This window comes from Pseudorasbora parva, chromosome 10 (assembly GCF_024679245.1).
Source record: "Pseudorasbora parva isolate DD20220531a chromosome 10, ASM2467924v1, whole genome shotgun sequence".
Classification (NCBI taxonomy): Eukaryota; Metazoa; Chordata; class Actinopteri; order Cypriniformes; family Gobionidae; genus Pseudorasbora; species Pseudorasbora parva.
In genome coordinates, this window is record NC_090181.1 from 11,870,553 (window position 1) to 11,896,789 (window position 26,237).

The following is a 26,237-nucleotide window of genomic DNA, read 5'->3' on the forward strand; positions in this document are numbered from 1 at the left end:
AGCCCTTTTATACTTTTTTTTAGTTTAGTTTAGATTAATACACAGAAAATTAGATTTCGGCTAGATTTCAAATTTTTCGCGTGTTTTACCTCACAATTAAATAAAACAGGCCAGGTGCTAATTAATATTTCATATATCGGATACACATTTTTTTCTGTAAAACTCGTTAAGTTGCACCGAAAAGTTGCCTGATCTAGGACCTGCCCTGTACAGTTTAAGAAGCGGTAGCCTACTACTGCAATAAGACTATTATTTTGTTGAACAGACATGGGCTGAATCTGTAAGGATTCAAGTGAATGAGGGTTTGCAAACACACTTATGCAAGTTGCATAAGTCTCTTGCATCAGTCTTTTGAAAAGTAAGGAAAAGTGAATGAGGGTTTAGGGGACAATTTTGGATTCAGCCCTGGAGAACGACAGATGACGTCAAATGCAGACTTTCTTTACTAAGTAGTGTTTTGTAAACCACACACAAAAAATGAGAAATCTAGCCGATATCTTATTTTCCGTGCATTAATCTAAACTAAACAAAAAAGTATAAAGGGCCGTTTGGTCTTCTCTTTATTCCATTACAAATAGGAAATGAAATGATCCGATGGTGCTCCGTTCGACTTTTCTGACATCCTTTACTCTTCCCTGATGATGACCTCTGGCCTACTTTCTGTAAGATCTGAATTTCTGTGGTTTGAATTTTAGAATATTGAATTTGATGATCTGAATTTCTTCTTCCTCTGAAATCTTGAAAAACTGAATATTTCCAGTCTATTAATTCAGAACAAAATATCTGCTGTTGGAAAATACATGTCTACAATTTTGACATAAAACATTTCAGATGTGTTCAATTTCAAATGTTCTATATTCAACATTTAAAAATTCAAATTCAGAACTATGTAAAATTAGCCTAGAAATCTAGACGCACCCTAGCGGCAGCAAATTTAATTTGCCCGCAAGTGTCGTCTAGGCACTCTCAATACCATTCTGAGCTGTGTTCCTCAAAATCTGGACGGCCCAATCACATCATGTGTAGAGTCGGCGGGCGGGGCCATAATGACGACGGCCGAGTTGCTTTTGGGTGCTTCTAGTTAACACAGAAACTGGCGAACGGCGGCGGTCTTTCGAATCAGCTTTGACCGTTACTCTGGAAGACTTGGAGATAAGCTTTTCTCTGAGAAAAGAACAAAGAACGGCACTGAAGTCATTCTTAAAAAGGGAAGATGTGTTCAGAGTTTAGCCGACCGGATACGGCGAATGTTTAATCTATCAGCGAGCTCTGTTTAACCTTCGTTGCTCTGGTTGGTGTAGCGCTATCCTATCGCGTGCAGAGGGAGTTTGAAAGACAACTGTTTATCCCGCCTCGGATTGAGCCCTGTCTATGGTGAGTTTCCAGACCAAACATCTTGATGTGGGTCTGGCTTTTCAGGCTAATGTAAAATGCAACATAATATTCAATTTAGTTAGATTACACTTGTCAATAATTCAGATTTATACAGTTCAAATTCAGATCATTTTGTCATAATTCTAGCTCTGTGCATAAAAAACATGTATAAACATAATTTTCTCAAAACTACATACATGCTGCTGATATATTTGTAGCAGAGTTTGTGCTGAATACAGAGCAATCAGTCTTTAGCCATGAAAATGTCAAAACATTAAAACACCTCAGGGTTCAGAGGGTTAAATAAAACTTTCATTGGAAAAAACAAAAAAGCAAATGTTGCTATTGATATGCATTTACTTTTAATAATACTCATATATTCATAAATATTATTTAAAACTTACTCAAAGTGATGTTAGATCCAGTGAATATATCTGGACTTGCAGTGGAAACCACCTTTGAAATTGTGCTGACATCTAAATAGAAGGAAATTCAAGACGTGACTGAAAAGACTTTAAAAGGTTTTAAAGTCTTTTTAAATAAGTGGGGGAAATCATATTACCTGTGCAGTATCCTGAACACCAGATTAATGGATTCACAAGTTCATAGACGTAGTAATTGTCTGGGCACGCTTTCACTCTGATGGGGTTTAACTTATAATCACAGCGGCCACTCCAATGATAACTACCACAGACTTCACGGATCACCACTCCATCCTCTATCTGAGGGTGAGGATCACTGAGAGACAGACTGATTACTGTGTTACAGCTGAAAGAACTGACACAGGTCTCTTGCATCCGGATGTCCATTCCATGGTAGAAAAGCCGGTACCAGCCATTCCAGGAGAAAGAGTCGTCACAAATGTAATTTCCACTTTCATTATTAGCTCTCCAGGGACGGTCCAGGGGTTCATAATTGTAGCAGGGATCACTGTTGATGCTTTGGAAAACAACTGACATGGACAAAAGAGAGCTTTATAAAATACAGTTTAAATATTATATTTTCATATAAGACAATTAGGGTTTACCCCTGACTACAGCCTGAGATGTTCCAGCACCCATGACCTTATATTAGAAAAGCATTTTGGAGAATGGATGGATATTTTAGTTTTATATAATTTTAGGATTTTGAGCAATTATATTATAACCAGTGGGGTGTGGTAAAGCCCAAAATGGGGCAAGTAGCAGTCACAGCCCTGAAAACAGGGGTAACATTGAAAAAATTCACATTGGTCTTGGAGTGACATTCATTATTTCCTTCTCAATGAGTAAGTGTGAGAGGACAACATAGTAACCAACAGAATGGCTGATGGACTGAAAACCACTGATTCTAACTGACTAAAACAACCTTTATTTAATTAAAAATATATAAATCCATTTAAAGTGATCTAATAAATACTACAATGATAAATCCCATGTTAAAAGAGTTAAGGCCCATTCACACCAAGGAGAATAACCATAAAGTTTTAATAATCAACTGATAAATTATAAAACCATTGATGGCCAATCAGAATCCATAGGTAGTTTTAAAGAGCTTTAGTATTTAAAGTGACAGTTGCCATAACTACAGAATACGTTTATAATAAGCACAACATCATGTGTTGGAGTGGATGCTAATATAGTTTTTTTTTATAGTTATTGCTCTTGGTGTGAACGGGCCTTTAATATTTCACCTGCACAGTATGTAGGCATAGGGGCTGATACGTTGGGTTTGACAAATTCATAGACGTAATAATCTCCTGGACAGGCTTTGACTTGAATGGTCATGGATCTGTTGCTGCCACACTCGTCGTTCCAGAATGTTATGACATCGCGGGTCACCACTCCATCCTCAGGTTTTGGATGAGAACATTGGAGATACAGTCCAGTTTCACCACCACATGCTTTACTCACACACCCCTCCGGCATCTGGGCACTTTCTCCATTCAAAAACAGCCGATACCAGCCATTCCATTCAACAAGGGTATCATCATATCCACTGTTCTCATATGAGTTTTGCCGTATATCTCTCCAATGTTCATCAAGAGTGTTATAATCATTGCATGGATTAGAGATGGAAGTTTTAAGCTCTGAGTAAATAAAGAAAAAAAGACAGTGATGAACAAGTGAATAAGTGACAAATGAGTAATGAATAAGTGGCAAAAACCGAGAGTACATTAAAGCTAAACCTTTAACATCTGTGTATGACAGTGAAGATATTGAGATGGTAGACTGATAGATTAAATAAACTGACTACAACCAATGTATCCTTTATACTAATACAAAAAAGGTTACCACTAAGATTTCTATTGTGTTTTTTAGGAACTGCATTTATATTTTGTTCCTCTAAATTGAATGATATGGACATGTTGGTTAGCTTATATGTATGAATATTGTTTCGTTCCCCTGTGTATTTTCCAGTGTAAATCTGTGGTGAAAAAATGGAAATATGAGCATGTTTGTTATTTTCACCTCGCTTCGAACCAAAACTATATCAATCATTAAATCAGTAAATGTATAACACAATCATCTTCAGTAAATTGTATATCATTCTGCATCAGTTTTTTTCAGATTTTGAGCATGTCTGTTTTTCCTTGAAGGTTCTGATACACTCCAAGTGAAATTGAAGAAGGAACTAATGTGACATAATTTCGAACAAAATCAGGCCGAAACTAAGTTCAACAAACAACGTTTGTTTTGGGAGTTTGAAACAGCTTGCCAAAGCGAACTTTCTGGAAAAGTTTGCTTCAGCTGGTAAAAACGTTCAAATTCCCATTGTGGTGATTACGTAATAGATATGTGTGCTATGAACACACTGAAAAGCCTGCTTTATAGAAAAAAATAAGTTGTAGAAAAAAAAAGTTGTAGGCTACTTCTGATGAAATGAAACACAGACACTGTTTTTCATGTTTAATATGTTAAAGTGGATTGATTTTACGCAATCTATTGTATATTTGCTTTGACTAGTCACCTTGCCATTACAATTTAACCACCATAAAAGTCACTCAGATCTTTATTCCTGCATGTGTGTGTGTGTGTGTGTGTGTGTGTGTGTGTGTGTGTGTGTGTGTGTGTGTGTGTGTGTGTGTGTGTGTGTATGCGACCTGGTAATCCCTACGTTATGGGGACAAAATGGCAATATCCGAAATCCTTGTCCTTGTGGGGACATTTTTAGGTCCCCATGAGGAAAACATCTTATAAATCACACAGAAGGAGTTTTTTTTGAGAAAGTAAAAATGCAGAATGTTTCCTGTGATGGGTAGGTTTAGGGGCAGGGGCAGTGTAGGGGGATAGGATGTACAGTTTGTACAGTATGAAATCCATTACGCCTATGGAAAGTCCCCATAAAACATGGAAACACGACATGCGCGTGTGTGTGTGTGTGTGTGTGTGTGTGTGTGTGTGTGTGTGTGTGTGTGTGTGTGTGTGTGTGTGTGTGTGTGTGTGTGTGTGTGTGTGTGTGTGTGTAATTTAAATTTAAATGTGCTCAGGTAAATTTGTGACATGGATTTTACAGTGGTATTACAACATAGCCATGGTTTATGAGGACATTTCCTGAGTCGTCATAATTAAAATGCCTTAAGAAATATACAATATAATGTTTTATTAAAAATGTAAAAATGCAGAAAGTTTTCTGTGATGGGTAGGTTTAGGGGTGGGGGTACGTGAATAGAATATACAGTTTGTAGTATAAAAACCATTAAACATATGTCCTCATAATGATAGGTGCACCAATATGTGTGTGTGTGTGTGTGTGTGTGTGTGTGTTGGTTTTAGTGGATTACAAGGACATTACACCAGTTTACTCACCAGCATTACAAGGACATTTGGGATTATAAGGACAAAGGACATGTCCTTGTAATTCAAACATCGTGAAATCATCTGTATGAACCTAGAGAACATCCTCCTGCTTTTTTATTGAATGTCCCTTTAAGTAGGTAAACCAGTTTTCTGGTGTGTTTGTGTGTATCTCATCACTGCCGTCTATCGGCGGGATCTGCCACTGCTGGCGTACACACATTTACACATTAATGGGCGTGGACGGTTTGAAAATGGCGCGCCGTCGTCTGATTGGTTAATGTCGCGCACGCGCAATAGAGACCTCTGGGGAGCCGAGCGCGCCATTCCTACAACGTGACAGCAGACTACTAGTAGGTGAGTAGTACATTAAGTGTTATACGTTTTATGTTGATTCATAGAAATTGGTCATATCTATATATATATCTATATTTAAACTAGTCATATCTTAGTTTTCTGTTGTTGGCATTCGTTAAAATAGTCACGTAGTCGAGCACGAGTCTCGTCATGCCCCCCGGAAACTGAATAATGCATTAATTATTAATTAAAAGTTAGAATTATTAAGAATAAGTATTAACAACTACGAGTTTCAGAACAATTTTCACATTATTGAAGAAAAAGGCTTGTTATAAAGCCTTAAATTGCCTCGAATGAGCGTTGTAACATGATTAAATAAACGTCTCTAAGTTTGTTGAAAAGTGCAATGAAATCTGGTGACAAATACAACGTCAAAGATCGACATATTATCATAAAATTTATTATATTTCGAAAAAACAAAACAAAAAAGCAAAATACAAACAAACAATAGTTAATCGAATGAGATAAATTCGATGACTTTATGATGATTACTGGGTTTAATCACGGATTGTGATCCGTGATTAAAAGCAATCGTTTTACAGGCCATTTTCAGATTCAAATGCATTTAAACGTGCGACGAGAACTTTAGACAAACATATCCGCAAGAAAAGTATTTAAAATCATTGGGCAGTATACATTTAAGCATGTTTAATAATAAAAATGATTAATTATTTAACTTTTAAAGTCTGACTTTTTTACTTGAACAGACAAATTTAACTGTAACCTATATCCTAGGTTAAATTTATAACTGGTAATGCTAATTATTAATAACATATGGACTGTTACCTTACATTTTGAGTAACGTTACTTTGAAATTGAGCATATTAACTTGTGAAGCATCATGAAATTAACTATACTTGCTTTTAATCTCTGGTCACAGCAATAAATAGAATAGCATTATGTTTTACTCATAATGGTGTTAATGAATCGGAAGTCTTGCAAATTCAAAGAAATTAGGTAATAACTTCTGTATTGAAAAATAAGTTGGACTGTATGGACGTGTAACATTTATTTTACAAAGATTTATGTATTTTTGCAGTGTTTTTTATTTCTGTTTTTAATATACTCTTCCTTAAACTCTTCAGATACAAGAAATGGAAAGTGGTACAAGGCGACGCAGGCTTAAGCCTATGCAAGATGCAGAAGAGAACATCAAGTTCAAAACTGATAAGCCAAATCTTGAGCAGCAATGCATCAACAGATTTAAAGGTACACCAAATACACTAACCATCTGTTCTGTTTTGTAATGTCAGAATACAGATCATTAGTACATTAGAAGACATGTACAATCTAGAGGTGTAACAGTACATCGATATAGATGGATAGTTCTGGCTCTTCCGTCTAAACTTACTGTACAACATGACATACATTCACATTAGGGATGCCACAATTCGCAATATAATATTGGAACTGTTCAATTCACGGTTCAATACGCGCTTGTGAAATGCGTTTTTTTTTCTTTTCGGTTTTGCATTTCATTTATTATTTATTTCCTTTTAAATATTTCTCTCAAATGCACTAAAGTTAGGGGGTGTTTAACTACGCTTGAAATGCTGGTGTCAAGAGAGTTATGCTCACAACACAATAGTCATTCACAATCACCGAAGTTAATTATTTGCATGCGTTTTAAAGCCTTGCCGGTTAAACGTTTCATTGGTGTGCTTATCAAAAAAAGTTTTTGATATTCTTCATATTCTGTGTGGTGGTTAGTTCACAGCGGTGACAAAATCATCTTTTCCAAAAAGTTTAAATGTATTTTTTCCTTTTATGAGCATTTTCTTTTAATGAGCTAGAGGTGACAAATAACCTGCAGTTATGCGTAAATAACGTTTTGATGTTTTAAACACATAATGCTGAATACTGATATTTGAAATTATTTAAAACATGAAAAGATACTTTAAAACCACCAGTAGGCAGCAGCAACTCACTGTTAATGAGTGAGTCATTGAGATTTAACCGATTGGTCTATTTAGCATTTATGCTAAATATTGGAGCCAAACCTGAGAAAGAAGTCCAGAAGAGTCCACTGCATTCCTGGACACGTAATTTGCAGTTGTAATTTATGGGCGGGGATTAGGCAAATTATGGATGAGCACCATGTCGCACATGTCCTATTTACGAATGTTTGGAATTCATTAATATACACACGTTTAACTACTGAATCCGTGGTATACAACTCGTTTGTGAACCTGGAGGAGAGTTATCGTAAAGGTCCATTTTTACATGCAAATAAACAGAATTTACTCATATATTTACGAAAGTTGAATGAGGCCCAATGTTTCCATAAGCACCATAGTTTATATCTTAATTGAAAGTAAACGGTTGGATGTCAGTATATTCATCTTATATACTGTAAAATCTAAGTGCGTGTATGTATGTATATATGTATATGCGTATATAAACAGCACAGGTACACACTACATCCAATATACATTTGTTCATTTGGTTGGTAGTTGTAAAACATGTTACAGTGCAAGTGTTAAAATGGTAAGACAATGAGATGGCTCTTATTTTTATTTTTTCATCTTTCAGGACGAGGAGTGTTCACCAAGCAATTAATTTTAAAAGGGGATTTTGTGGCTGAGTATAGAGGCCTACTCACACAGGAACAAGAGTCATCTGGAGTGTTTCTTTTTGATTTTCCTTGGAAAGGACAAATCTGGTGGTAATTAATTTTTATCCTTGATTTTAATGCATTAATAATGTATTCTAACACATGCATGGCATAATAACAAAACTTGCTATATAGGCCTTGTCCCAAATGGCAGACTACATTTTCACATGCGTCTTGAGGGCTTAACAGTGGCCTGCAGTGGGCATGTCCGTAAAGTCCACAAGACTCTAGGGTGTCCCATTCGTCATTTTAGCTTTCAGACGGGTACTCACAAGTGCCCTCTTTTCAGCTGATATCAGGGTGCATAACAGCGCGCTTTTCGGCGCCTCCCGCTTTTTTCACGTCAGTTTGGGTGACTTGTGTGAATCCCTGAGACCAGAGTTCTGCGCTGCGCCTTCCCGACTTATTGGCAACGTTTTGGTAAGATCACTGCAGGTTAGGTATTGTTGGTTTATAATGTTATACAGGGTTTTTCCTGCATAGAGAATTACGAGACGGCCGCCTCCGTTTGTCGACAAAACTCAGACAGGCAGACGATTGCTCACATTCAGCCTGTCGTGATGATCAGAAATCATCACATGATATCCTTCAGCAATCACTCTTATATTATGATTTGCTGGTACAAAGTCATCTAAAGCCTTTCTATAGCTGAATGTGCGGGACAAGGATATTAATATTATTTCCATAAAAGTTGACGGAAACTCGTCTTCCTGCTGTCAATCATCATCTCCGTTTAGCATTCAAACTGCGCGTCACTTTCGGTTATGACAGCAGTCATCAGCAGGTAAAACTCTCTCGAAGATCATACTCCCATTAGCCTATACTAGCTACTTGATCTGTAAATAAAGGGCTGCGGTTCATCTCGCATCTAATGAGGCATCTTTAATATGGGTTGTAAGTTGAAAATAATGCTTTATGTATGTTTCTGTCGATGGATACACTGGCTCCTCAGTGATACACTACACAACAACAGCGATAATAAAAGAAAAACGTGGGCAAAATGGTCTCTCTTTGTAAACTGTGTTCAATGCATGCGAGTGCTGCCGTATGACTAGTTATTTTTGCCGTCATCATCACCCGGGTATATTCGCCAGAAGACGCGAATGAGGACTCGCGCGCGCTGAGAAGATCTGTCTCTGTGCATCATCCGAAAGCGCGCACTCGTCTCACAGCGCACAAATATTGAGTTCTCTTTCAAGTCTTGCGCTTGAACGGACAAACTCACACAAAAAGTATGTCAACATGTCCATCTTGATGAGTATCCAAGCAGACGTCTACCCAAAAGTCAAATTGCATTGTGAAATGTAGGGCCAATGCGCAACATGTTTAGGGTAATTTTTTTTTGTTTTTGTTTCCTCTTCCAGAAGATGACGTTCGTAAATGTTCATCTTCAAGGATCATTGTCATGTTCTTCTATTTGTCATTTTATTTATAATAATATGGACCTTTTTTATGCAGCATGGATGCATCTGAGGAGGATGGAAGCCTGGGAAGGCTGGTTAATGACAGTCACAAACCGAACTGCAAAATGAAGGTTGTGACTGTCAATAACAGTCCACACTTGTGCCTTTTTGCTATTTGTGATATTTTTCCTGGGGAAGAAGTAACCTACAATTACGGGCCATCAGAATGGCCGTGGAGATCCCAGGTAAAGAATGTTCTTCCCCAATATGTAACAGCTATTTTACAGTATCTAGACAATTTTAGGACAATGTAAGGTTGTTGTGTACACAACTGTCTTTAATTATTTTACAGACTAACATTGTTGTCAAAGCTAAGACGTCTGAATAATATTTACACAAAGAACGATTTCCTTTATATCAAATATTCCTTCAGTGGTCTGAAAATGTGTTTATTGATTTTTAGCTGATTTTTTTTATATCCCTAAAACAAGTATTTTTCAAAACAAGGTTGCTTCAAACCAGTTGAATAAAAATAAGTTTCTTTCAATTCATATTTTAAAATGAATATCTTAATAAAGGTAAATAGTAAAATATTTAGGTTACAAAAACATTACATTGTAGTGTCTGTGCTTATAAGTATTTGAATATCCAGGTTTGTTAGTTTTACATTGACCATATAAAAACATTATCGAAACAGAAAGTTGTTTGTTGTAGTTTTAATTTGTTGCCACATTAGACTTACACAATCTATATTTGGTATTGTTTTTTATTCTGCAGCGTCTTTAGCTCCAGCAAATGCCTTACATCTGTATTTATTTACATTCTCTCCTTTAGATGAATACTGATGTTGCAGACAAACTGCCCATTCTGGCAGAAGCAAGTGCAGAACAGGTATTGTGTAGTTTTGTGATTAAAGTATGTTCATTATAGTTAAGTGTGCTAATTTTACATCTGCAAAGTAGAAAGTTGACAAAGACTTGATGTAGAGTCAAGCACTGTGTGAACCTGAAAACACACTAGTGGACATTAGTTATAGAGGAAACACAAGACATGAGTGTGTGTGAACCTGAAAACACACTGCATTGAGAGGACAGAACGGTTTACTAGGACACTGTAGTGTATTATAGAGGAAACACAAGACATGAGTGTGTGTGAACCTGAAAACACACTGCATTGAGAGGACAGAACGGTTTACTAGGACACTGTAGTGTATTAGTTATAGAGGAAACACAAGACATGAGTGTGTGTGAGCCTGAAAACACACTGCATTGAGAGGACAGAACGGTTTACTAGGACACTGTAGTGTATTAGTTATAGAGGAAACACAAGACATGAGTGTGTGTGTGTGTGTGTGAGCCTGAAAACACACTGCATTGAGAGGACAGAACGGTTTACTAGGACACTGTAGTGTATTAGTTATAGAGGAAACACAAGACATGAGTGTGTGTGTATGTGTGAACCTGAAAACACAGTAGCAGCGTCTTTAGCTCCAGCAAATGCCTTACATCTGTATTTATTTTCATTCTCTCCTTTAGATGAATACTGATGTTGCAGACAAACTGCCCATTCTGGCAGAAGCAAGTGCAGAACAGGTATTGTGTAGTTTTGTGATTAAAGTATGTTCATTATAGTTAAGTGTGCTAATTTTACATCTGCAAAGTAGAAAGTTGACAAAGACTTGATGTAGAGTCAAGCACTGTGTGAACCTGAAAACACACTAGTGGACATTAGTTATAGAGGAAACACAAGACATGAGTGTGTGTGAACCTGAAAACACACTGCATTGAGAGGACAGAACGGTTTACTAGGACACTGTAGTGTATTAGTTATAGAGGAAACACAAGACATGAGTGTGTGTGAGCCTGAAAACACACTGCATTGAGAGGACAGAACGGTTTACTAGGACACTGTAGTGTATTAGTTATAGAGGAAACACAAGACATGAGTGTGTGTGTGTGTGTGTGAACCTGAAAACACACTGCATTGAGAGGACAGAACGGTTTACTAGGACACTGTAGTGTATTAGTTATAGAGGAAACACAAGACATGAGTGTGTGTGAGCCTGAAAACACACTGCATTGAGAGGACAGAACGGTTTACTAGGACACTGTAGTGTATTAGTTATAGAGGAAACACAAGACATGAGTGTGTGTGTGTGTGTGTGAGCCTGAAAACACACTGCATTGAGAGGACAGAACGGTTTACTAGGACACTGTAGTGTATTAGTTATAGAGGAAACACAAGACATGAGTGTGTGTGTGTGTGTGTGAGCCTGAAAACACACTGCATTGAGAGGACAGAACGGTTTACTAGGACACTGTAGTGTATTAGTTATAGAAGAAACACAAGACATGAGTGTGTGTGTGTGTGTGAACCTGAAAACACACTGCATTGAGAGTTCAGAACGGTTTACTAAGACACTGTAGTGTATTAGTTATAGAGGAAACACAAGACATGAGTGTGTGTGAACCTGAAAACACACTGCATTGAGAGGACAGAACGGTTTACTAGGACACTGTAGTGTATTAGTTATAGAGGAAAAACAAGACGTGTGTGTGTGTGTGAACCTGAAAACACACTGCATTGAGAGGACAGAACGGTTTACTAGGACACTGTAGTGTATTAGTTATAGAGGAAACACAAGACGAGTGTGTGTGTGTGTGTGAGCCTGAAAACACACTGCATTGAGAGGACAGAACGGTTTACTAGGACACTGTAGTGTATTAGTTATAGAGGAAACACAAGACGTGTGTGAACCTGAAAACACACTGCATTGAGAGGACAGAACGGTTTACTAGGACACTGTAGTGTATTAGTTATAGAGGAAACACAAGACGTGTGTGAACCTGAAAACACACTGCATTGAGAGGACAGAACGGTTTACTAGGACACTGTAGTGTATTAGTTATAGAGGAAACACAAGACATGAGTGTGTGTGTATGTGTGAACCTGAAAACACACTGCATTGAGAGGACAGAACGGTTTACTAGGACACTGTAGTGTATTAGTTATAGAGGAAACACAAGACGAGTGTGTGTGTGTGTGTGAGCCTGAAAACACACTGCATTGAGAGGACAGAACGGTTTACTAGGACACTGTAGTGTATTAGTTATAGAGGAAACACAAGACATGAGTGTGTGTGTGTGTGTGAACCTGAAAACACAGTAGCAGCGTCTTTAGCTCCAGCAAATGCCTTACATCTGTATTTATTTTCATTCTCTCCTTTAGATGAATACTGATGTTGCAGACAAACTGCCCATTCTGGCAGAAGCAAGTGCAGAACAGGTATTGTGTAGTTTTGTGATTAAAGTATGTTCATTATAGTTAAGTGTGCTAATTTTACATCTGCAAAGTAGAAAGTTGACAAAGACTTGATGTAGAGTCAAGCACTGTGTGAACCTGAAAACACACTAGTGGACATTAGTTATAGAGGAAACACAAGACATGAGTGTGTGTGTGAACCTAAAAACACACTGCATTGAGAGGACAGAACGGTTTACTAGGACACCGTAGTGTATTAGTTATAGAGGAAACACAAGACATGAGTGTGTGTGAACCTGAAAACACACTGCATTGAGAGGACAGAACGGTTTACTAGGACACTGTAGTGTATTAGTTATAGAGGAAACACAAGACATGAGTGTGTGTGTGTGTGAACCTGAAAACACACTGCATTGAGAGGACAGAACGGTTTACTAGGACACTGTAGTGTATTAGTTATAGAGGAAACACAAGACATGAGTGTGTGTGAACCTGAAAACACACTGCATTGAGAGGACAGAACGGTTTACTAGGACACTGTAGTGTATTAGTTATAGAGGAAACACAAGACATGAGTGTGTGTGTGTGTGAACCTGAAAACACACTGCATTGAGAGGACAGAACGGTTTACTAGGACACTGTAGTGTATTAGTTATAGAGGAAACACAAGACATGAGTGTGTGTGAACCTGAAAACACACTGCATTGAGAGGACAGAACGGTTTACTAGGACACTGTAGTGTTTTAGTTATAGAGGAAACACAAGACATGAGTGTGTGTGTGTGTGTGTGTGAACCTGAAAACACAGTAGCAGCGTCTTTAGCTCCAGCAAATGCCTTACATCTGTATTTATTTTCATTCTCTCCTTTAGATGAATACTGATGTTGCAGACAAACTGCCCATTCTGGCAGAAGCAAGTGCAGAACAGGTATTGTGTAGTTTTGTGATTAAAGTATGTTCATTATAGTTAAGTGTACTAATTTTACATCTGCAAAGTAGAAAGTTGACAAAGACTTGATGTAGAGTCAAGCACTGTGTGAACCTGAAAACACACTAGTGGACATTAGTTATAGAGGAAACACAAGACATGAGTGTGTGTGAACCTGAAAACACACTGCATTGAGAGGACAGAACGGTTTACTAGGACACTGTAGTGTATTAGTTATAGAGGAAACACAAGACATGAGTGTGTGTGTGTGTGAACCTGAAAACACACTGCATTGAGAGGACAGAACGGTTTACTAGGACACTGTAGTGTATTAGTTATAGAGGAAACACAAGACATGAGTGTGTGTGAACCTGAAAACACACTGCATTGAGAGGACAGAACGGTTTACTAGGACACTGTAGTGTATTAGTTATAGAGGAAACACAAGACGTGTGTGAACCTGAAAACACACTGCATTGAGAGGACAGAACGGTTTACTAGGACACTGTAGTGTTTTAGTTATAGAGGAAACACAAGACATGAGTGTGTGTGTGTGTGTGTGAACCTGAAAACACAGTAGCAGCGTCTTTAGCTCCAGCAAATGCCTTACATCTGTATTTATTTTCATTCTCTCCTTTAGATGAATACTGATGTTGCAGACAAACTGCCCATTCTGGCAGAAGCAAGTGCAGAACAGGTATTGTGTAGTTTTGTGATTAAAGTATGTTCATTATAGTTAAGTGTACTAATTTTACATCTGCAAAGTAGAAAGTTGACAAAGACTTGATGTAGAGTCAAGCACTGTGTGAACCTGAAAACACACTAGTGGACATTAGTTATAGAGGAAACACAAGACATGAGTGTGTGTGAACCTGAAAACACACTGCATTGAGAGGACAGAACGGTTTACTAGGACACTGTAGTGTATTAGTTATAGAGGAAACACAAGACATGAGTGTGTGTGTGTGTGTGTGAACCTGAAAACTAGGGCTGCACGATTAATCGAAATCGAACCGCAATCGCGATTTTGCTTGCGTGCGATTATGAAAGCTCAAAGGCTGCGATTTTAATTAAATAAATAAATGCCCAGTGTGTTAGCGAAGAGCGGCTCTGTGATCAGGAGTAAACGCTGCTCCGTCTGAAAGACTGCGAGTTTGAGTCGCTTATAACGTGCGTTTGAAAAAGCAGCACGAGTCAAACATCTTCACTAACTAGTGAAGCGTTCATAAACCTGTTCAACAAAAGACAACGTTTAATAACATGTTTTACCTCACTTCATATCGTCAGTCGAGTGTGTGTGAGCTGATGTGGCTTCTCATCACAGAGTGAGGCAGACGATGCATTATTTTATAGTATTCTATACAGTGATTAAGTCTATGTCAATCAGCACTGCATTATAATATACTTTATTATTATGAAAATACCCTTGCCGGCTTGAAGAACTCAAATACACCATATTTTGCTGCAGTCGTGTTTATTGTTGTCATGTTTAATCAAAGCGTTTCTATCTTCTGTTTACAGCGTTAGCTTCACATCCGTGATTTCCTGAAAACTAACGTCATTACTTCTCTGAGGCAAATTTAGCTTTTCCGCTCGAGGGCGCCCTCTGGCTTTCAGTATGAATTAAAAACTTTTGGGTAATAAATAACAAGAAAATAATACTTAATACATTTTAAAACTTAATAAACTTAAAAAATTATAAATTTATAGGACAATCCATGTTTTTCTTCAATGTACAGGTGTTTTTCTCCCCCACAGTGGATGCACAAGAGGTTCATATTTCATATTAAAGACATAGACTTTAAGAAATTGATATCACAGATAAACAACACAGATTTTTATAATAATATATATATATCTTTTTTTTTTTTTTTTTTTTTTTTTTTACAATAACTCCTTAGGCTTAGACCTTCCTAATGTTTTTTAGTCATAGGCTGTCTGCATATTAATAGGTAACCCAGCAGTTTTTTTTTTGTAAAATAAGTTTTCTGTAAAACATTACAAAAATAATAATAATTAATAATAATAATTAGTATTAGTATTATATTGTTATATTTATTCTGACATACTCTATTTTTTATTTGTAATTATGAAAATGTTATTATATATATATATATATATATATATATATATATATATATATATATATATTTATATATATATATTATATAATTATTATTAGTCCTATTAATATATAAACACACAAAATGTTATATACACACTTTTCATTTGTAAAAAAAAAAAAAATTATAATAATAATAACAATAATCGCATTTTAAATCGCAATCGCAATTTTACCCAGAATAATCGCAATTATATATTTTCCCCAAATCGTGCAGCCCTACTGAAAACACACTGCATTGAGAGGACAGAACGGTTTACTAGGACACTGTAGTGTATTAGTTATAGAGGAAACACAAGACATGAGTGTGTGTGTGAACCTGAAAACACACTGCATTGAGAGGACAGAACGGTTTACTAGGACACTGTAGTGTATTAGTTATAGAGGAAAAACAAGACGTGTGTGTGTGTGTGAACCTGAAAACACACTGCATTGAGAGGACAGAACGGTTTACTAGGACACTGTAGTGTATTAGTTATAGAGGAAACACAAGACGTGTGTGAACCTGAAAACACACTGCATTGAGAGGACAGAACGGTTTACTAGGACACTGTAGTGTATTAGTTATAGAGGAAACACAAGACGTGTGTGAACCTGAAAACACACTGCATTGAGAGGACAGAACGGTTTACTAGGACACTGTAGTGTATTAGTTATAGAGGAAACACAAGACATGAGTGTGTGTGTGTGTGTGTGAACCTGAAAACACACTGCATTGAGAGGACAGTACGGTTTACTAGGACACTGTAGTGTATTAGTTATAGAGGAAACACAAGACATGAGTGTGTGTGTGTGTGTGTGAACCTGAAAACACACTGCATTGAGAGGACAGAACGGTTTACTAGGACACTGTAGTGTATTAGTTATAGAGGAAACACAAGACATGAGTGTGTGTGAACCTGAAAACACACTGCATTGAGAGGACAGAACGGTTTACTAGGACACTGTAGTGTATTAGTTATAGAGGAAACACAAGACATGAGTGTGTGTGTGTGTGTGTGTGAGCCTGAAAACACACTGCATTGAGAGGACAGAACGGTTTACTAGGACACTGTAGTGTATTAGTTATAGAGGAAACACAAGACATGAGTGTGTGTGTATGTGTGAACCTGAAAACACAGTAGCAGCGTCTTTAGCTCCAGCAAATGCCTTACATCTGTATTTATTTTCATTCTCTCCTTTAGATGAATACTGATGTTGCAGACAAACTGCCCATTCTGGCAGAAGCAAGTGCAGAACAGGTATTGTGTAGTTTTGTGAGAGAACTGACAACACAGTAGCAGTTACTAGGGGTGTACAGATATAATGCGATATAAAAATGTGACTATATGTATCGTTTATAAGGTATAATTCACACAAACACACATTTACAAATGGACCCAGACCTGCAAACTTGTCGCTTTTCGGCGACAATTGCCGTTTTCTTGGTCAATTTGGTCATTTACGTGAATCGCGTAGAACTGGAGAGTTTTTTTTATTTATTTATTTAATTAAAATAATTAAAAAGAAAAACTTATTATATGGTTGCTTTTATTAATTCACTTAAGTAGCTATAGCCTAAATTTACTGGTAAATATTACAGTGAACACACATCACAGACAATGGCAGACCAAGGCAGCTCTGGCATAATGACAATAACACTTCTATTAATAACTTAGTTTCTTTACAGTTATTGATGTATCTCTTAAATACGGAAAAAAGGTACCGTTGAGTACCGGTACCGAATTGAACTGAAGTGAATATGTCCTCCCCACGTGAGCTGCAACTTCATTAAAAATAAAGTTCAACCACTCATTCCCAGGGTTTTTCCTGGGTCAGAAATGGTCTTCGGTAGTGGCTGACCAGACATGCGTCATCCACACACATGCATGCACACGCACACATGTGCATACACACCAACAATAAAAGTACCTACCCGCGTGATCTGTGAGCCCAATACTGACAATAAATGTAAAAGAAATGCAAAGTATTTTGTTTTTTTTTGCTCATCTAATTTTAATATCTCACTATGTATCATGTCTTGATGTTTATTTCTTTAGTACCTCGTTTTTACACAGTGTGCATGGTTTACTGATTAATTATTTTGGCAACAACAATCATTAAAAAGTAGCATTAAAAATGTAATAAAGTCTAATTCTCTACCATATACAATTTAATAAAATTATTGGCTATCAACAACTTGCGTCATTCTGGTTTCACCTTATTCTAGTCTAAACTAATTTTTTGGGGGTAATTAACTACACATTATCAAAATAAATACATGAAAATACTGTGGATTATTAAGACTAATTCTTACTAACCCCTCTTGTTTAATGGGGTAAGCACACTTGCATTCTCATTTCAGAGGTGTTGTGAGTAAATGATTACACACCGATTCGTGAGTTCAGTGTTGGACAGATCAGTTCATTAAAATAAATCGGTTCAAACGAGTAATTAGTGGGCCTGGTGTCTATAAAAGCTTTTCTTTGACTAACAAGGAAGTTTTCAGCTCTGACCTTTTATATATCAAAAGCTCAAGGGAAAATTGATTTCTCAATTCATCACCCCTTTAATCTTGTTGCATGGGATGCATTTCTAACAACATAGGGCTATTTAGATAAACAATCTGGTGAGCGTGTTGTTTTAGGCTAATACACCAACACCAAATTGTCATTTGCATATTAAAATCTCAAAAAATTTGAGCCGGAGGCACGTCCTCCCCCACCACCACCCCCCGCAACACTGTCACCTTTTTTACTCTGAGGAGTTTGCAGGTCTGTGTACCACAAATGTGAACTGTCATCATGAACTCGCCATCATGTTGTTTTTCGTTTAACTTCCAATCACAAATGAAGATATTCTTTATGAAACCTAAGGGATTTCTGTCCCTCCATTTAAACTAATCAAGTGTCTAATCCAAATCCAAGTCTTCTGAGGAGACACGAGTGACGGCTTTTGATGAACAGATTTACAGCGACGCACATACTGTAGTAAACACAGACGCTCAGATGATTGCGTGACAAGGAAAACAACGAGAGAGTAAATACAGAATTAAAGTTCTCAGATGAGCTAAACATTTACAGTCTGAGAGCGGTCATGTTGAGCATGATGAGCTTTCCTGTGATTAGAGCTGTGACGGATTGCACTGATCATCTGAAGCGCACACACACTCCTCAAAGTCAAAGCGCAAACAGCATTTAAATCACATTTAGTTTTAGTAGTATGATTGTGGAAAGCCCGGATGCGAATTACGCAATTTGCACGAGTGATTTACATGTTAAGTCAATGCAGAGACGCGTCTTAACTCGGCTAGTCCTTCTGCCGCTGCCTGGCTGAAGCCCCTCCCATGTCATGAATTCTCGTCTGTTGTGTAGTGAATGTCACACACACAAATGAAGCTAATTTATTCGTGTCTGGTGTGAACAGCATTAGCCTGCATTGAATGCGCGAGTAATACCTGAGGGAAAAAACTGAAAGTGTTAGTGACATTATAACATTAAACGACTATATATAATGTTGAATATAATTTATAATGATGCAATGGGGGAATATTTGTGGGTCCTAATAATAATACGCAAATAATAACAATATTATTTTAATAATAATAAAAAAGTTTAAAAAACTATTTTCTTTATGTTGGCTTAAAATATCGGGATACATATCGTATTGTGAGTTTAGTATTGTTATATATATATATATATATATATATATATATATATATATATATATATATATATATATATATATATATATATATATATATATATATTGGCCGGGACTCGATAAAAATTTTTTATCTAATTAATTAGAGTCTTTGTAATTAATTAATCGAAATTAATCGCATTTTAATTGCATATAAATATTTGACCTGAGAACAATGAGAAGTAATTTTTCACATGGATTTTTAGTATACCATTGAATAATGACTGAATACATAAGCTTAATCAACAAAATATTGTTTATTTATTTCAGTCCAGCAGACCAGTGCAATGTTTGCCATTAAGTGAAGCAAAAGCGTATTTGTGATATTTGAGGCTCGATGTGCTGCGGTGATACGCACATTCCTTGTTGTATAGCTTGCACACAACCATGCTCTTGTCGACGCTTCCATCCTTTCGTTTTTTTTAAATTAAAACAACATTTTTTTGCGTAATTAATTAACGCGTTAAAGTCCCGTAATTAATTAATCTTAATTAACGCGTTAAAGTCCCGGCCCTTATATATATATATATATATATATATATATATATATATATATATATATATATATATATAATGTATATGTGTGTGTGTGTATTGTATTGTTACACCCCTAGTTACTATTGCTACTGCTATTGCTACTGTGGTATCGACAATTTCTGTCAATACCTCTGCGGCCCACAGTTTAGCAAATCCAAGTGTGTAAATCTGCAAAATAGAAAGTATATACTTTGATGTAATTATACTTGGATATAATAATATTTCTTATGTGTACATGCTTTTGTTATAAAATTGTACAGTTAGAGGAAGCTAAAATACACTATATCCGACTCCTCTTCCTTGTTATTAAATAGTGTCACAAACATGAATTGGTCCATGCAACTGTTTCATGCCTGGACAAATGCACAGTATGTTTGGGATCGGGAATGTCTTCTCTTAAGTGGATTGGTTTCAAATGCAAAGGTGAGTGAGCCAATTTCTAAATTAATTTTATCTCACTTTTTAAAATTGTATCAAATTGTTTAATGAAGAGTATTCAGTGAATGATGATTTATTTTTGAAATATATTTTATGACTGTAAAATAATAAAATGGCAAAATGTGTTTTAGTGTAGATATATTGATATTAACTGCCTGTTGTATTTCAGTTTGTTCTGGTGTGTGGCACAAGTATTGTCTCAAGCAAGTATTGCCTGAGGTATGGCAGATTTACTTTTGTAAGTACCATTTCATTTGTTATTTAAAAAACAATGTGTTATTTAAACATGTTTTATATTTTTTAGGATAAACATAATTTCAGCTCCGAGGATGATAATGAATCAGATGAGGACATGCATGAAGATAAGAACTATGTACCAGACAGCGACTCTGAATCTGATTCAGACACAAGTTCTTTGGATGTGTCTCTTCTGTCCCAGGGTCCCCTCTCAGGGAATATTGAAGCAAATCATACTATAACAAAAAACACTGATGAAACAAAAGAAGAAGCAAAAGATGACACAGCAGGTGTTAATGGGATAAACTACTGTTACATATGTCAAAAACCTCAGTCTAAACTTGCCAGACATCTAGAGAAACACAAGACCGAAGCAGAGGTGATGGAGGCTCTCAGTTATCCAAAACGTTCAGAGAAAAGACGACGACTTCTGGAGAAGTTACGAAATCGTGGTAACTTTCAGCACAATGTAGACGTTTTAAAAAATGGAACAGGGCAAATTAAATTAAAAAGAACATCTAAGCAGTCAAAATTTATTCACTGTGTCTATTGCAAAGGAATGTTTTCTCGCAAAGAATTGTGGCGACACTCTCGCAGATGCCACTTTATGCCCGGACGGGCTTCTGGTGAGTCTACAAAGTCCAAAGTCTTGAGCTTGGCCACAACTGCGCAGTCTGTGTTCTCAGAAAGTATTTCTCAAGGGGTTTGGAAGCTTCTTGACCCAATGAGACAGGATGACATATCAACGGTTGTTCGTAATGATTATGGCATTTTGCAGCTGGCACAAACTCTGTACAACAAGCATGGAGCTGACACTACAAAATATGAGTATATTCGTCAGAAGTTAAGGGAACTTGCACGTGTGTTGTTGGTTTTGCGTGGCGATTCGATATACAGCATCGAAGACGCTGTTAAGCCTGGTAATTTTCTCAAAGTGGTCAAAGCTGTGAAAAAAGTGTCTGGTTTTGATGAAGAAAACAACTCCTACGCCGCACCAAGTCTTGCTCTAAAAATAGGGCATTCTCTGCAGAAAATAGCTGACATAATTTACTGTAGAGCTTTAATGACAGAAAACGAAGGCTTGATCAAATCATCTGAAGCTTTCAAGTCACTTTACTCCACAAAGTGGTGTGAGCTTGTATCACACTCTGCCCTGAACACACTTAGTGAGAAAAAATTCAACAAACCATCGACCTTGCCTTTTACCCAGGATGTACAATTTCTTCACACTCACCTGGAACAGGCTGCAAAGGCTACATTTGACAAACTGAAGAAAGAAGCATCTCCCCAGAGTTACGCTGACCTTGCAAAAGCCACTCTTGCTCAGGCAATAGTTTTTAATCGAAGGCGTGCAGGAGAGGTGTCCAAAATGCGCTTGAAGAACTTTATTGAAAGAGACAAAAGCCCACTCCATGTTGATGTGTCCTTGGGATTAACCCAGTTTGAAAAGAAACTCTGTAAACACTTCACTCGGGTAGAAATCAGGGGCAAACGTGGACGAAAAGTTGCAGTCCTCCTAACACCACAAATGGTGGAATCCCTGAATCTATTAGTCAGCAGAAGAATTGAATGTGGTGTGCAGGATGTCAATATCTTTCTCTTTGCTAGACCAAAATGTTCAAGTTACTACAGAGGTCAAGACAGCTTGAGACTTCATGCAGAAAAGTGTGGTGCCAAAAAACCAGAATATCTACGCTCAACCCAGCTCAGGAAACATGTTGCAACCCTGTCACAAATTTTAAACCTCAAAGACAACGAGTTAGATCAGGTGGCTGACTTTCTTGGACATGATATACGTGTCCACCGTGATCACTACAGACTGCCTGAGGCGACAATTCAGCTTGCGAAAATCTCAAAGCTACTTTTAGCAATGGACAAAGGTTGTCTTGGAAACATCCAGGGGAAGTCACTTGATGAGATTCAAATTGAAGGTATTTTGTATATTTATTGCAAAATGTGCTGTAGATGCTTTTCCAATACCAGTCCCAACATTTACATACAAGAGTATTGGACTTAATTAACATTATGATTTCAGATCAGATCCAGTTAACTGATACTGAAGATGAAGCAGATGACGAACTTGATGGCTCCAGTTCATTTGGCAGACCAAATGAAATGTCAACATCTACACAAGAAGCCTGCAAGAGTGGAGGTAATTATAATGTATAATTTTTTGGTAACACTATTTTAAGGGTCCTGAATTATGCATTAGTTAAGCATAATTAATGATTAGCTTATCAGTGTCTTGCACACCACATTCAATTATTTTGCTGACTAAGTAAGGGCATCTTAGCCATTATTTACAAATTATTAAACATTTGAAAGATACACATTTATTTTATAAATAACAAAAATAACCTAATAATTATTGACTAACTAAATGTATAGTAAATACCTTTTGGCCATTATTTACTTATTATTTAATAAGCCACATAGTAATTTTATGTAGTGATGTAATCATATTGCTGTGCCATTCTGTTGTTAAGTTAGCTGAACAATACACCAGTAATTGTTTAATTATTGCTGCTTTTGCAGCTATAAAGGGCTAAAATAATGCAATAAAGACAGTTTGACACACCGTTATCAGTCAATAAGTGCCATAATTAATGTGGATATTTCAGTTTATTAACAAGAAATAAGCCAATAATGAAGTTAACTACCATCTATAGAGGTCTAATAAAGACAATTTGACCCCCCTATTCTAAATGCGAGTTTTATCCTCATTAAATATGACACTTATTGAGTGATATTTCAGTTTATTAACCAGAATAAGCCAATAATAAAGCCTAACTACCATTAATAGAGTTCTAATAAAGACAATTTGACCCCCCTATTCTAAATGCGAGTTTTATCCTCATTAAATATGACACTTATTGAGTGATATTTCAGTTTATTAACCAGAATAAGCCAATAATAAAGCCTAACTACCATTAATAGAGATCTAATAAAGACTATTTGACCCCCCTATTCTAAATCCGAGTTTTATCCTCATTAAATATGACATTTATTGAGTGATATTTAAGTTTATTAACCAAAATAAGCCAATAATAAAGCCTAACTACCATTAATAGAGTTCTAATAAAGACTATTTGACCCCCCTATTCTAAATCCGAGTTTTATCCTCATTAAATATGACATTTATTGAGTGATATTTAAGTTTATTAACCAAAATAAGCCAATAATAAAGCCTAACTACCATTAATAGAGTTCTAATAAAGACTATTTGACCCCCCTATTCTAAATGCGAGTTTTATCCTCATTAAATATGACACTTATTGCTGTGTCATGAGTTGCATGTCTGTAAAACTCAGCGCTGCGTTTCCCTTCTGAATCCAGTAACGCATCGCGTCCTCTTTGTCACTTTTTAAACTTTCAGACTTGGCTCTGTTGAGGTAAAAACAATTAATCATGTTGATTTTAGTTTATTTTTGTTCATAACATGTCATAGAAATGCATGTAATATTAAAGTTACATGCATTATGTAACATTTTGTGAACTAAATTGTAACAGTTTTTTTTATTATTATTTTTTTATATTAAACATGTCATACTGCAATGTTTTCTTTTTTAGGGACTGAACGTGTTGAAAACCGTGGGAAACGGATGTGGTCAAAAGCAGAAGTTGCTGCTGTGAATCGACATTTTAAAAATCACATAGCCAAAGGCCATTTGGCCACAAAATCTGAGTGTCTCCAATGTAAATCTGCTGAAGAGCATGTGCTACAATACCGGTCGGTACAAAACATCAGGGATTTTGTGAGAAACCGAGGTATAACAGCCAAAAGGAGGAGTCAATATGAAAGTGCATGAGTGCCATTTATGAAATGCGGCCTTAAGTCATTACATTTTATTAGACTGTTTTAGCATATTTTTAAATGTTGCCTGGGTTATTTACACTTCACTTCTTTGTTAATGTGACCTGTTTTACAATAAGATGTTCAAGTTTCTTTATTCAATATAGCTGCTTTCTCAGTTATTGTTGTTTTTTGTTTTAAAGGGATAGTTCAACCCAAAATAGAAAATTTGTCATGGCTTATTCACCCTCAAGTTGTTCCAAGCAAGACAGCTGACTGTAGCCACTGACTTTTTATGATAATATTTTTCCTACCATGGAAGTCAGTGGCTATAGTCTGGCTTTCAACATTCTTCACTCTTTCATCTGTTGTGTTCAGCAGAACAAAGAAACTCACACAGGTTTGGAACAACTTGAGGGTGAATAAGCCATGACAAAATTTCTATTTTGGGGTGAACTATCCCTTTAGGTCATGAAATTGAAGTTTTTTTTAATTGACTGACAATTTGTAGATGTTTTTGATGGGTTTTTTTTGTCTGTAGCATAGTGTTCAAGTGACATATTTTAAAGGGATAGTTCACCCAGAAATGAAAATTGTCATCACTTATTGTCACAATTCACCAGTGTGAGTGCCCGTGATCACCACCAGAGGGCACTCCACCCCGGACTGGTACTCCATCACAAACTACAAGGACTCCGCCTCCTGCCCCGAGTCCGAAGAGGACTCCGCCTCCTGCCCCGAGTCCGGAGAGGACTCCGCCTCCTGCCCCGACTCTGGAGAGGACTCCGCCTCCTGCCAAGAGTCCGGAGAGGACTCCGCCTCCTGCCCCGAGTTCAGAGAGGACTCTGGCTGGACCACCTGCTCTGTCTGCTCTGCCGTGGGGGTCTTCAACCGCACCTGCGCTGCTGTGGTGGTCGTCTGCGCCGCCGTGGGGGTCTTCAACCTCACCTGCGCTGCTGTGGTGGTCGTCTGCGCCGCCGTGGGGGTCTTCAACCTCACCTGCGCTGCTGTGGTGGTCGTCTGCGCCGCCGTGGGGGTCTTCAACCGCACCTGCGCTGCTGTGGTGGTCGTCTGCGCCGCCGTGGGGGTCTTCAACCGCACCTGCGCTGCTGTGGTGGTCGTCTGCGCCGCCGTGGGGGTCTTCAACCTCACCTGCGCTGCTGTGGTGGTCGTCTGCGCCGCCGTGGGGGTCTTCAACCTCACCTGCGCTGCTGTGGTGGTCGTCTGCGCCGCCGTGGGGGTCTTCAACCGCACCTGCGCTGCTGTGGTGGTCGTCTGCACCGCCGTGGAGGTCTTCAACCTCACCTGCGCTGCTGTGGTGGTCGTCTGCACCGCCGTGGGGGTCTTCAACCGCACCTGCGCTGCTGTGGTGGTCGTCTGCGCCGCCGTGGGGGTCTTCAACCGCACCTGTGCTGCTGTGGTGGTCGTCTGCACCGCCGTGGGGGTCTTCAACCTCACCTGCACTGCTGTGGTGGTCGTCTGCTCCACCGTGGGAGTCTTCAAGACCGCCGGCTCCGCTCCGGTCGCCTGCGCCACCCTGGTCATCTGCCCGGTCTGCGCCACCCTGGTCATCTGCCCAGCCAGCTCTATTCTGGCCTCCTGCTCTGCCTGAATCTTCCACTACATGGGCCTGGAGATTCAGGCAGAGCAGGAGGCCAGAATAGAGCTGGCTGGGCAGATGACCAGGGTGGCGCAGACCGGGCAGATGACCAGGGTG

General features: G+C 37.8%; 2 protein-coding genes across 7 annotated transcripts in view; one reads left to right on the forward strand and one right to left on the reverse strand.

The window, feature by feature from the left end:
* LOC137090807 (uncharacterized) overlaps positions 1–5,477 on the reverse strand; it is a 17,970-nt gene extending 12,493 nt beyond the window's left edge. The window contains exons 1-4 of the mRNA XM_067454763.1: positions 5,396–5,477; positions 3,047–3,442; positions 1,937–2,326; positions 1,779–1,850 (exon numbers count right to left, since the gene is read on the reverse strand). Coding sequence (XP_067310864.1) covers positions 1,779–1,850; positions 1,937–2,326; positions 3,047–3,442; positions 5,396–5,477 — 940 coding nt within the window. The remainder of the gene's footprint in view (positions 1–1,778; positions 1,851–1,936; positions 2,327–3,046; positions 3,443–5,395) is intronic.
* LOC137090575 (uncharacterized) lies at positions 5,137–25,151 on the forward strand. 6 transcript variants are annotated; one of them, XM_067454536.1, is made up of 12 exons: positions 5,137–5,507; positions 6,593–6,716; positions 8,040–8,172; positions 9,580–9,769; positions 10,359–10,415; positions 11,060–11,116; positions 13,656–13,712; positions 20,367–20,475; positions 20,660–20,709; positions 20,795–22,658; positions 22,763–22,879; positions 24,298–25,151. In XM_067454536.1, the coding sequence occupies exons 2-12, from the start codon at positions 6,602–6,604 to the stop codon at positions 24,534–24,536; spliced, it is 2,988 nt and encodes a 995-aa protein (XP_067310637.1). In that variant the 5' UTR covers positions 5,137–5,507; positions 6,593–6,601; the 3' UTR covers positions 24,537–25,151. The 6 variants fall into 6 exon arrangements, with proteins under 6 accessions (XP_067310637.1, XP_067310634.1, XP_067310636.1 ...); XM_067454533.1 differs by lacking the exon at positions 11,060–11,116 and adding an exon at positions 17,019–17,075; XM_067454535.1 differs by lacking the exons at positions 10,359–10,415; positions 11,060–11,116 and adding exons at positions 14,353–14,409; positions 17,019–17,075.
* Positions 25,152–26,237: the final 1,086 nt, after the last annotated feature.